The following is a 13,028-nucleotide window of genomic DNA, read 5'->3' as shown; positions in this document are numbered from 1 at the left end:
CTCTCTCGCCCTCTGAGCGCATGCTCTACATGTACGGACGTACACGAGCGATCGCGAGCCAGTCGACTCTCGAGCTAGATCACGCTGAATGCATGCAAGCTTCGGACTGACTCGGCCAGGATCAGGGTGAACAGACGTCACATATTTTATTCATTTCTAAAACATTTTAGTTTTTTTTAATTTTAAAAATATATTAAAAAAAACACCAAATATCATTAGGATTTTTGTTATATGATTGGATTGTTTTTGTTTGCTTGAAGTTTGAACTTTTTCCTCTTTCTTTCTTTTCTATCCTTCCTTCTTGCCCTTTTTTGTTACATATCTATTTTTATTTCCTGATCCTTTCTCTCTCTCTCTGTTCATTTTCTTTCTTTCCTTCTTTCTCTTACTTGCCGCCTTTATTACATTTCCTTCATTCCTTTTCCCTACCACTCGTTTTTATTTTTGTTCTTTCTCTCCTTCCTTTATTTTCTTCTTTTTTTTTCATTCTGGCCTCCCTTCATTCTTTCCTCCCTCTCTTTCCTCCTTTCTTTCTTTCATTCCTCTCTTTCCTCCTTTCTTTCTTTCATTATTTATTTCATTTTGTCCTTCTTATTCTTTTCCCTTATACTTTCTTTCCCTTTCCTTCGTCATCCCTTCCCTCCTTCCTTCCTTCCTTCCTTCCTGTTTTCTTCTTTCTTTGTTTCTTTCTTCCAAGAATGAAGGAAACATTTTCTTTCCTTCATTCTTTCTTTCCTCCTCCTTTTTTCTTACTTTCTTTTTGTCTTTCTCTTCTTTATTTTGACTTTCACACATTTATTAATCTTCCCTTTTCTTTTTTTCTTTCTATATTCAATTCAAAGAATGACTGAAACCTTTTATCTATTTTTATTCTCTCTCTCATCCTTCTTTTATTAGAGCTTTCTTATATTTTTTATTATTTCCTTCATTTTCCCCTTCATTTTTTCTTTCTTTCTTCTCAATTCATCTCTTTTCTTTCTCTCCTTCATTCTTACGTTCACCCTCCCTTCCAATTCTGTATATTTTTTTTACAAGTCTAACACTGTGTAGCCTTCTTTCTTGATCTTTTTTTTTTGTCGATTGTCCTGTATTTCATTTTGTGAAATCTGGTCACCCTGGCCAGGACTCGGCTTCAACTTCAAACCAAATAAACAATGAGTCGTCAGACTAAAATAGGCGACTTTTGTCGTCGTGATCGGCGACCAGAACAACTTGAACAAGAGTCAAGAAAAAGCAATGCCAAAGGCAGCGCCAGTAAATCAACTTCAGCCAGGACAGAAAAGAATAATTAAGAGCAAAAGAATTTTTGAAAAAAAATCGGGCAAGCAGTTTTTGTCTCGCCTGCATAGCAGAGCGAGACTATAGGCGCCGCTTTTCCGGCGGCGACGGCGACGGCGGCGGCGGCGTCAACATCAAATCTTAACCTAAGGTTAAGTTTTTGAAATGACATCATAACTTAGAAAGTATATGGACCTAGTTCATGAAATTTGGACATAAGGTTAATCAAGTATTACTAAACATCCTGCCTGAGTTTCAGGTCACATGACCAAGGTCAAAGGTCATTTAGGGTCAATGAACTTTGACCATGTTGGGAGAATTATTTTCAAAATCTTAACCGAAGGTTAAGTTTTTGAAATGACATCATAACTTAGAAAGTATATGGACCTAGTTCATGTAACTTAAGGCCACCGCACACCTTACGACCCGACCAGTCGCCGACTGGCTTGCGACTGGGTGAGGGGAGATGAGTCGCAAGGCAGTCATAAGCCTCGACACCGCACACCTTGCGATCCGATCTGCGACTCACGCATGCGCTTTTTGCTTTTTGGCATAACAACAAAGAGAATGCGTTTACTACTGCGTATGCGCGTTGTTTATCATATACGCATCGTGCAAGTCTGCTGTCTGATTGGCTGGAATTTGGATTGAGCTTGCGATCCAGTCATAAGGATTCGACTTGTCAAATCCTTCCGATTTTCCTTGCGACTTGTCTCTGACCGGTCTGCGACTCTGAAGCTGACATGCGCTGTGACGTCACATCTCCCCTCGCCCAGTCGCAAGCCAGTCGGCGACTGGTCGGTCGTAAGGTGTGCGGTGGCCTTTAGGCATAAGGTTAATCAAGTATTAGTGAACATCCTGCTCGAGTTTCAGGTCACGTGACCAAGGTCAAAGGTCATTTAGGGTCAATGAACTTTGGTCAAGTTGGGGGTATTTGTTGAATTACTATCATAACTTTGAAAATTTATGGATCTAGTTCATGAAACTTGGACATAAGGTTAATCAAGTATTAGCAAACATCATGTGCGAGTTTCAGGTCACATGACCATGGTCAATGGTCATTTAAGGTCAATGAACTTTGGCCGTGTTGGGGGTATTTGTTAAATTACCATCCTAACTCTGAAAGTTTACGGATTTAGTTCATAAAACTTGGACATAAGAGTAATCAAGTATCACTGAACATCCTGTACGAGTTTCAGGTCACATGACCATGGTCAAAGGTCATTAAAGGTCAATGAACTTTGGCCGTGTTGGGGGTATTTGTTAAATTACCATCCTAACTCTGAAAGTTTATGGATCTAGTTCATAAAACTTGGGATATAAGAGTAATCAAGTATCACTGAACATCCCCTGTGAGTTTCAGGTCACAAAACCAAGGTCAAAGGTCAGTTAAGGTCAATAAACTTAGGCCATGTTGGGGTAATTGTTGAATTGCCATCATAACTTTGAAAGTTTATAGATAGAGTGATTGAAATGTGGACATGGATGTAGTTGACAAGTCTTAAGTCACCGTTCAAATGTCATTTATGGTCAATGAACGTGGTATTATGTCATTATATGAATGGAGTTTTTGTGAATGATTATTTTATAGTAGTTTTCAAAGTTAGCACTGCTGCTATATTAAATCGCGTAATGCAGGCGAGACTGCCAGAGGCGTTCCACTCGTTTTTATCACTTGCCCGACAGGGCAAGTGATGATTTTTGTTTTTGTAGAGGCCTGTTTAATTTGTAATATGCCGTGCATGAATGATTTGCTAAGCTGTTGGTCTCAAATGAAGGTGAGATTTCACTCTTACCATAAGTATTGAATTCATTGTTTAACAATTGTGAAATCTATCTCTGAAAACAGGTTTCCTTTTTGTGGGACGCACTATATTAAAATGAAAAATGTTGTTAGATTAATTTTGGAGCATATATAGGTTCCCCGTACTACAGAGTGTTACAATATAGAAGGATTTTAGTTTATTGAGGAAGGAGGTGTAATGAAGCAAGACATGGTCCAGCGGAACACCTGACAAAACAGAGACTGAAGCTTTCCGTCTATAGACGCCTATGCACCGAGAGTTAATGGCCCGTATTCTCGAGAAGTTTAAAGGTCCAGAGTTTTCTGTGTTGTCATGTGGTATCTCTCACCAAAATACTGTTTTTCTTCTCTTAAGATATATATACTGAAATCTTGTTCTTATTCAAGCTATCAGCTCTGGTATTCAATGAATTTCTTTGGCAGTTATTTGGCAATTATCTATGTGTCGTGAATATCAAAGAAGTAATAATCAAGCAGGCTTCCCATGGATATATGCACGAATATTCGTGTTTGATTTAGATTTCAACCTGGATGGATTTAGTTGTCAGAAAACCATTCAATACACAAACTACATGCTCCTAGTAATTGAGAAAATTTGAATTTGAAGTTTCATTTATTGATGCATTTTGTAATAACATGAAGAGGGCAGAGGGAATAAAAGGCAGATTCAAATCAGGAATGAGGAAGCGGATCTTCTACATATACACTAGCTGATTACTCCTTCTAAAATGCCTATAGATAATAAGATTCACCTTAACTCATAATTCTAAATTTGATTAAATTTTTTTATCCCTCCATGGTGAATATATATATTTTTTCAGATTTATAATTCAGTGTAATTAATTTTTTGGTAAGTAATATGTTGATTTTTATTCTCATACATTTTTTTTGCAATTCAGATGAGGATAATTTCTGCCCAGAGGTTGCTGAAGAAGAAGGGGTCCTGGTCACCTATGATCCCCCAGAACGTCGCTTCCAAGGCAAAGCCTATTTCTCCTGCAGGGAGGGCTACACCCCAAATGAGTCTGGAAGTGAAAGACTACGTTGCATGAGCAACAGAAATTGGGGCGGAGGAAACCAATTCATTTGCATCCCAAATTGTAAGAAAAACTGTGTTTTGATGTTTAAATGAACCCACTTTTTTTGTCTGGGTTTCAAACAGGTTTGTTAGATTGTGTTGAATGTTAAGATACCTTGACAAAAGCTCCTCTGTTTAATATAGATTTCAAGAAATTTTTACATCAAACAGATAAAAAACAGGGCATGAATCATTCCAAGGTCATCAAAGGACTTATTTAAAAAAAAACGGTTTTGACTGGCCTTGATGTCCTCATTGGTATGAGAGATTTACAATGCCCTCTCTATTTTTCGTATTTATGCTGTACAGCAATATGAAAACATGCCCTGTGATAAAACGGCCTACTCCTACAGATAGAAATTTGCGCCTGCAGATAATTCTGACGATTTCTTTTAACATTATTTCTGACATTACAGTACAATATTATAGGTCCAAATTAAGTATGAAATATTGCTCATAAACTACTTGTTATTCTTGCATTTGAAATTTGTTGTGGATATGATAACTGAACAAAAACTGGGTGTACATATTAGGTTGAAGATCAAATGCATGATATCCCTAGACCTTGTGTATCTTTTATTATTCAAGTGAACACCGTACAAAGATAAATTGTTAACCCTAAACATGCCACTGATAAGTTCAGAAACCAACCTACATGTATGTAGAATTTATGAACATTATGGGATCTCAATTATTACTTTATCGTGTTGAGAGTTAAAGAATCGATAAAAGAATGGACAATGGATCTATAGACTTTTTTCTAGAAATAACTCTCCCATTTCATCTTCTTTTGTTTTTAGCTATCTGTGGAGACCCACCCATCGTGGATAACGCCTCATTACAGCCGAGCAACAAGCATTTCTTCCTACCCGGTGATACCCGTTCATATGTTTGCAATTCTGGTTTCTCTATCCGCGGCTCTCGAGAAATCACCTGTGATGCAGACTATGAGTGGTCGGAACAAGCATTCTCCTGCACACGTAAATATCGATATCACTTTGAATTAGAGAAATCATTAAATGGGAAGTATGTATGTGGCCCCATGTTGGTGTATACAAATAGCGAATAGGCATGAGTGCGATTGTGCGAGATTTTGCATGAGGTGAAAAAAAGATGCTCTATTCAACGACGTGTTGATTAAATCACTTCCATAAAACGTGATTGACAGTTTTTATCTCGCCTGCATAGCAGAGCGAACTATAGGCGTCGCTTTTCCGACTGCGGCGACAGCGTCAACATTGAAATCTTAACCAAGGTTAAGTTTTTGAAATGTCATCATAACTTATGTACATAGTTCATGAAACTTGGACATAAGGGTAATCAAGTAGTACTGAAGATCCTGCCTGAGTTTCAGGTCACATGACCAAGATCAAAGGTCATTTAGGGTCAATGACACTTCGACCATGTTGGGGGACTCAATATCGAAATCTTAACCAAGGTTAAGTTTTGAAATGTCATCATAACTTAGAGAGTGTATGGACCTAGTTCATAAAACTGAGACATAAGGGTAATAGTATATCACTGAAGATCCTGCCTGAGTTTCAGGTCACATGATTAAGGTCAAATGTCACTTGCGGTCAACGAACTTTGGCCATGTTGGGGTCTTTTGAGGAATTGTCATCATAACTTTAAAAATGTATGGATCTACTTAATGAAACTTGGACATAAGAGCAACCATGTACTGTATCCCTAAATATCATGTGCGAGTTTCAGGTCACATGACCAAGGTCAAAGGTCATTTAGAGTCAACAAACTTTGGTAATGTTGGGGGTATTTGTGGAATTGTCATCATAACTTTAAAAATTTATGAAAATAGTTCATGAAACTTGGACATAAGAGCAGCAATGTTTTCCTGAACACGTTTCAGTAACATGGCCAAGATCAAATGTCATTTAAAGGTCAATGAACTCTGGCCGTGTTGGGAATATGTGTTGATTTGGCATCAAAAGTTTATGGATCTAGCTCATGAAACATCGACATAATGGTATAAATCAAGTATGAATGATTGTTTTGCACATGTCTTAGGTCACATGATCATGGTCAAAAGTCGTTTTGGGTCAATCTTCTGTGAATAATTTTTCATTAGCAGAATTCTGCCCCCCCCCCCCCGAGATCTCGGCCTTCGATCGTGTGAGCGCCGTGAAAATTTGCACAGTGGTAGTGTGCAATAAGATCTACAAGGCTGTATTGTTAATTTTTTTGAATTATTAAGATTTTTCATTTATTGAATTAATTATGCTAATTTATGCATTAACATTTGCTCTAATCAACTATCATACTGCCCCAAAACTGCTAATTTTTATTCAGACTCTTTGTAGGATCCGATCAAATGTAATTTAAAAAGAATTTGGTATTGCAAGTTTTTTCTTATGTATTTTAATTTCTTATGTATTTCTTTGTGTTTGACCTTTTTTTTAAATGGAAATTGATGCAGACTTAATTCTGATCATAAACAAGACAACATCAATTAAGTTTAATCAGTAAAAGTAGAAATAATGATACATTAATGAATTTTGGCTAAATACACAATTTACATTGGATTTGTAGAATTCACATTTTTGAGCAGTTTTGGCACTTACATAACATTGCGTAATCTCGTAACCGCATAACCGGGCATCGAAAATTTTGTCTCAAAAGTTGTGTGAGATTTGAAAGTAAACAGTCAGCTAGCGGCATGGTTGAAAAATTTCACACGGCGGATTTATCGTTAAAAAATGTAGAGGGGGCAGAATCCGCCCACCCCCCCCCAGACCTTTTAGGGTTAAACAATCAAAAAGCTCTAACCAAAAGAGCACTGTTGATTAAATGCCTTTTTCACGGTTATATATAGGTGCTGCGGCCGGGGATCGAACCGTAGACTTTCCATGTGTAGTTGGGCGCCATAGACCACTCGGCCACGTCACCTCCTATTCTTGCAGAAAACCCTGTTCTGTCAAAGGTCCATTGCCCCCCCCCCCATTGTAATCATACACCGGTACAATATATGAAATCAAATGTGCAATATGTAGGTCAGTTCATTAAAGCCTCAACAATGTCGAGAATGTCTATTATTGAACAGTGATGAGTTAATAGCTGTGTTAATTTCATCGCTCAGCAGTACCTACCATCACGATGCAAGCTTCATATATTGATGAGTACATTACTTTCACAAATAATCATTATGTCAGTTAACATTCTCTGCACACAGCTCGTTCGTGTGGCTACCCGGGAAGACTACCCAATGCCGATCTCACCACTCGGGTATACCAGTACAGGAGTCGGGCAGTATATGTGTGTCGGGAAGGATACGAGAACCCACCTTACACCCTTAACTATAGAACCTGCCTTGAAAACGGCGAATGGTCTCGTATATTACCAACTTGTGAACGTGAGTATCGTCTGTGTGAAATTTTGACCATTATCAATTTATTTTTAGGCCTGAGAATGAATGTATTGCATTTCCCTGTAGTTACTTGTATTATCAGATCATACTGATCATAAATATAACCTGTTTATTATTTGCAATTAGCTTTGTTTTGGGGGCTATTGATGCCTTCAAGCATATTTGCTTGATATGTAATAGTATACAAATAGCGAATAGGCATGAGTGCGATGGTGTGAGATTTCGCATGAGGTGAAAGAAAGATGCTCTATTCAACGAGGCGTTAGCCGAGTTGAATAGAGTGTTTCTTTCTTTCACCGAATGCGAAATCTCGCACCATTGCACGAATAAGAATATTCGCTATTTGTGTTGTACAACGCCTCGGAGTTTAGCGAATTTATGAAAAAACAAAGAGTTTTTCCTGCAGTAATCTATGAAAAGGGAGCAAAAATATGGAAAGCGAAAAGCAAAATCCCACAATTACAAGCGAACACCTCGGGCAGCATTGCGCATTTAGCCAGCAGGCTATACGCGTATTGCACCTGCATTTTTACTGAGCGCAATGGATTGAATCGTATTGTGACGTCACCTCCTAAAGCCGTGCAACGGTACATTTTGGATGGTACGTCTTTTGTGCAACGGTACGAACGTTTGACATTAAGCCTCCCATTTGCTCGCGTACAACAAGCTAAGTAGGCGTTGTACAATAGTCCCTCTTTTGCAATTAATCCATGGGAGTTTTTTAATGACTTATCGGATGTTTTAACTCACAGTTACCATAGTAACAGTGCTTCTTAGTCAAGCAAATTCAAAGAAAGTTGTTGGATATGAAAACTTGTCGAATATCATATGTTTATTGAAATGTGTACTTTTCATATTGCTTAATATAATGTAAAAAAAAGCTTTGTATAATTTACATGTATGAATGCAGATGGAAAAATAAAACAACTTAATACCAAAGAAGTAGTTTATTTTATTTATTCAAAAAAGCTACCCCCCCCCCACCGTTTAATGAACAGAACTTCATATCTTATTAATATTTTTTTTTTACCTTCTTGTGTTGCATTTCTAAAAATCAAGATATTATTTCACTATGATCACCCACTATTGAAATGTTTTATATTGAAAAAATTGAAATTTTTAGATTGTTAATATAATTTGAAAAAAGCTTAATTTTTATAATTTACATGTATGAATGCTGATGGAAAAATAAAACAATCAAATACCAAAGAAGTAGTTTATTTTATTTATTTAAAAGTCTTCTTTTAGTAGGGTGGCTCCATCAGCAACTGGTATGTTGTCCTTGGAGGCCTTGCAATATAAATACAAATATTACAAACATGAAAAATAAACAATGTGAAGGGTATTGTAATGCCAAAATAAAAGACTATTTTGAGGAATCTGATTGGGCATTTCTTGACAATAACATAAATTATACAAAATTGATGTATCAGTAAAAGAAAAACTTTGTTTACTCTTTTTTTTTTTGATTTTGGGTAAAATTAAGTCTGTGCTTTGAACACTGCGCCTTGTATTCTGAAGTCGGGTTTAAAGGAGAATGAAACTCTTGGAGCAAGTTAGCTTTTGTGAAAGCAGAAAAATTAAAGAACAAGATCAACAAAAGTTTGAGTAAAATAGGACTAGCAATACAAGAGTTATGAGCATTTGAATGTCGAGATCACTAATGCTATGGAGATCCTCCCATTGGCAATGCGACCAAGATCTATGATGTCACAGATGAACAACTCTCCCCTTTTGGACACTAAAAATATACCCCAAAACATCTCTTTTTGCTCATTCTAATCATATGACAAACAATTCATCAATGATATAATGTTGTGAAACCTCTGTACTTGTCCTCTCATAAAGAGAACACCTCACCTTGTGATAGACTCTATAAAAGTGAGAATATGAGTGAAATAAGTACTAAAGTAATGAGGGAGTTGTACGTGTGTGACATCACAGATCTTGGTCGCATTGCCAATGGGAGGATCTACATGGCATTAGTGATCTCGACATTCAAATGCTCATAACTTTCTTATTATTCATTCAATCTTCCTCAAACTTTCAACAATATGTTTCTTTGATTTTTCTCTTTGATATGGATTCAGCTGGTTTCAAGGGTTTCATTCTCCTTTAATTAAAAATCTGGTAGATAGTTTTGCTTTAACTATGGATAGCCGATAGTGGCATAAATCTATAACAGAAGAATTTCATTGTTTCGGCTCATTTTTCTCTCCAATCATTCTTAAAGGAGAACTATATTGATTATGAATGTGGTCTTATTATATGTCAATGGAAAGGTAATGATATGGGGATTATCAGTGGGTCATTCAAAAATAACGAAAATAATACATAAGGTGAAAATCGCCGATTAAAAAACGCTCAAAATGCCTCTCCGAAATATGCCTCGCATCGGTCTCTGAATTGACTTGAATTTGATGACGTCACTTTCTGTACGAGAGGCGTGATTGGCTCTCCCACGTGAAGCTCCACTTGCATGCAAAACCTGTTGCGAGGGTACGTTTTCTCCACACTGTCACTGAATACTTCGATCACAAAATGAAAGAAAACCCAGAATTTTATCTAGATTTGGATTTTCAAATTGATGATTTTGAAGATGAAGAGAATGATGATGAAATGAACAACAAAGTGACGTAGTTGGAGGTAAATTGGGGGAATTACGCCGATGATGATGAGTCGGACAATTCAACTTGCAACACGATCACATGCCGATTCGCTACCTAACTCATGCAGCTGCTAAGTCCTATAGCTACACCGCGCGGGCCAAATTGAATTCATGAAAATGAATTACCACACTGTCCAGAAAGAGTCTCTTACCTCTGTGACTATATATGAAGAAGGAAAATAATGATAAAACTGTACTTACAAATAAGTGAATGTAATCCGAACCTGAAGGCAACTCAACGAATAGCAGCAGACGATATGCACCGACGATAAACTTCATGTGGCTGGGATAGATTGTCACTCGTTTTGTTAGATGTAATTTTTATCTCATTAATTTGACAAAATTACGAAACTCGGGGAATTATTTATCTATATAAAAATATAGTAACATCTCGTATTATTTTTTAAATTACGATAAAACCTTTTAAAAGCTCGTATATGTGATCGTAATCAAAATCACTATATGCACGTGTTGCACAGCTCTCAATCAAGCTACGCATGTTGGGGATCTTTTACATCTAATTTTAATTTACCTCAACGTTTTCCTTCAAAAAACGTTTTATCGTAATTTAAAAATTATACGAGATGTTACTATATTTTTATATAGATAAATAATTCCCCGAGTTTCGTAATTTTGTCAAATTAATGAGATAAAAATTACATCTAACAGAACGAGTGACAATCTATCCCAGCCACATGAAGTTTATCATCGGTGCATATCGTCTGCTGCTATTCGTTGAGTTGATTTGCCTTCAGGTTCGGATTACATTCACTTATTTGTAAGTACAGTTTTATCATTATTTTCCTTCTTCATAGTCACAGAGGTAAGAGACTCTGTCTGGACAGTGTGGTAATTCATTTTCATGAATTCAATTTGGCCCGCGCGGTGTAGCTAGCACTTAGCAGCTGCATGAGTTAGGTAGCGAATCGGCATGTGATCGTGTTGCAAGTTGAATTGTCCGACTCATCATCATCGGCGTAATTCCCCCAATTTACCTCCAACTACGTCACTTTGTTGTTCATTTCATCATCATTCTCTTCATCTTCAAAATCATCAATTTGAAAATCCAAATCTAGATAAAATTCTGGGTTTTTTTTCATTTCGTGATCGAAGTATCCAGTGACAGTGTGGAGAAAACGTACCCTCGCAACAGGTTTTGCATGCAAGTGGAGCTTCACGTGGGAGAGCCAATCACGCCTCTCGTACAGAAAGTGACGTCATAAAAAAATCCCCAATTTCGCGGACGTAATTCTGCGTGTTTGAAGCATTCAGAGAGAGAACTTTAAACTATCAATTAACTGAGTTCCATCGGTCTCCATGATAAATGATGTACACCATCGTGTTCTCCTTATTTTCTCCTTTGATTTGATATATGATTCTCCATTTTTACGATTTTCAATATATTTCTCCTTTAACTGTTTCGGAAGCATAAATTATTCAAGAGTTAGGAAAAAGCACAGTAAACATGAGAAACATACAATGTATGGAAAATTTTGACATTTTTTGCTTTCCATAATATAAGTGCAGAGTTAGAGCATGGTCTAAGTTAAAGGAGAATAAAACCTTTGGAACAAGATAACTTGTGTGAAAACAGAAAAATCAAAGAAACAGATCAACAAAAGTTTGAGAAAAATCGGACAAATAATGAGAAAGTTATGAGCATTTGAATATTGCGATCACTAATGCTATGGAGATCCTCCCATTGGCAATGCGACCAAGATCTATGATGTCACAGATGAACAACTCTCCCCTTTTGGACACTGAAAATATACCCCAAAACATCTCTTTTTGCTCATTCTAATCATATGACAAACGATTCATCAATGATATAATGTTGTGAAACCTCTGTACTTGTCCTCTCATAAAGAGAACACCTAACCTTGTGATAGACTCTATAAAAGTGAGAATATGAGTGAAATAAGTACTTAAGTAATGAGGGAGTTGTACGTGTGTGACATCACAGATCTTGGTCGCATTGCCAATGGGAGGATCTTCATGGCATTAGTGATCTCGACATTCAAATGCTCATAACTTTCTTATTATTCATTCAATCTTCCTCAAACTTTCAACAATATGTTTCTTTGATTTTTCTCTTTGATATGGATTCAGCTGGTTTCAAGGGTTTCATTCTCCTTTAATTAAAAATCTGGTAGATAGTTTTGCTTTAACTATGGATAGCCGATAGTTGCATAAATCTCTAACAGAAGAATTTCATTGTTTCGGCTCATTTTTCTCTCCAATCATTCTTAACTGTTTCGGAAGCATAAACCATTTAAGAGTTAGGAAAAAGCACAGTAAACATGAGAAACATACAATGTATGGAAAATTTTGACATTTTTGCTTTCCATAATATAAGTGCAGAGTTAGAGCATGGTCTAAGTTAAACAAGACTTCAGAATACGGGCATGAGTGTTTGTATAACATGGAATGTTTAGGATTGTTTGAAAATGTTTAAACATGTAGGCCATTGATTTTCAATGAATTTCCACAGCTGTTCGGTGCCCAGAAATACTTGGGATAGCCAATGGTAGAGTGGATAGCTGGGGCCATACGTTTGAAAGCCAGGTCAGGTTTGAGTGTAACGAGGGATACCGCCTTGACGGAAGTCAGAGAAGGGTTTGCCAAGGAGACAAAACATGGAGTGGAACAGAAACTGTGTGTACAGGTAAGAAAACTAATAAAGAGGTACAAAGCTCGTCTTCGATTTAATTTAAGACATCACTGGAAATATAATTGAATAGTCAATTCCAGTATTGTATTATGTTGCGGATCATCTGTTTGTTTGATTGGTTAAATGAATAAGTCAGCATATTTAACC

At 36.8% G+C, this 13,028-nt stretch overlaps 1 protein-coding gene across 1 annotated transcript in view; it reads left to right on the top strand.

The window, feature by feature from the left end:
* The window catches only part of LOC129277387 (sushi, von Willebrand factor type A, EGF and pentraxin domain-containing protein 1-like), a 44,240-nt gene that overhangs the window by 10,039 nt on the left and 21,173 nt on the right, over window positions 1-13,028 (top strand). Inside the window, exons 4-7 of the mRNA XM_064110022.1 lie at window positions 3,982-4,182; window positions 4,961-5,140; window positions 7,348-7,527; window positions 12,702-12,875. Of these exons, the coding sequence (XP_063966092.1) occupies window positions 3,982-4,182; window positions 4,961-5,140; window positions 7,348-7,527; window positions 12,702-12,875 (735 nt within the window). The remainder of the gene's footprint in view (window positions 1-3,981; window positions 4,183-4,960; window positions 5,141-7,347; window positions 7,528-12,701; window positions 12,876-13,028) is intronic.

This window comes from Lytechinus pictus, chromosome 15, assembly GCF_037042905.1.
Source record: "Lytechinus pictus isolate F3 Inbred chromosome 15, Lp3.0, whole genome shotgun sequence".
Taxonomy (NCBI): domain Eukaryota; kingdom Metazoa; phylum Echinodermata; class Echinoidea; order Temnopleuroida; family Toxopneustidae; genus Lytechinus; species Lytechinus pictus.
Note: the sequence above shows the minus strand (reverse complement) of the source record. Positions and strands in the feature narration are given on the sequence as shown.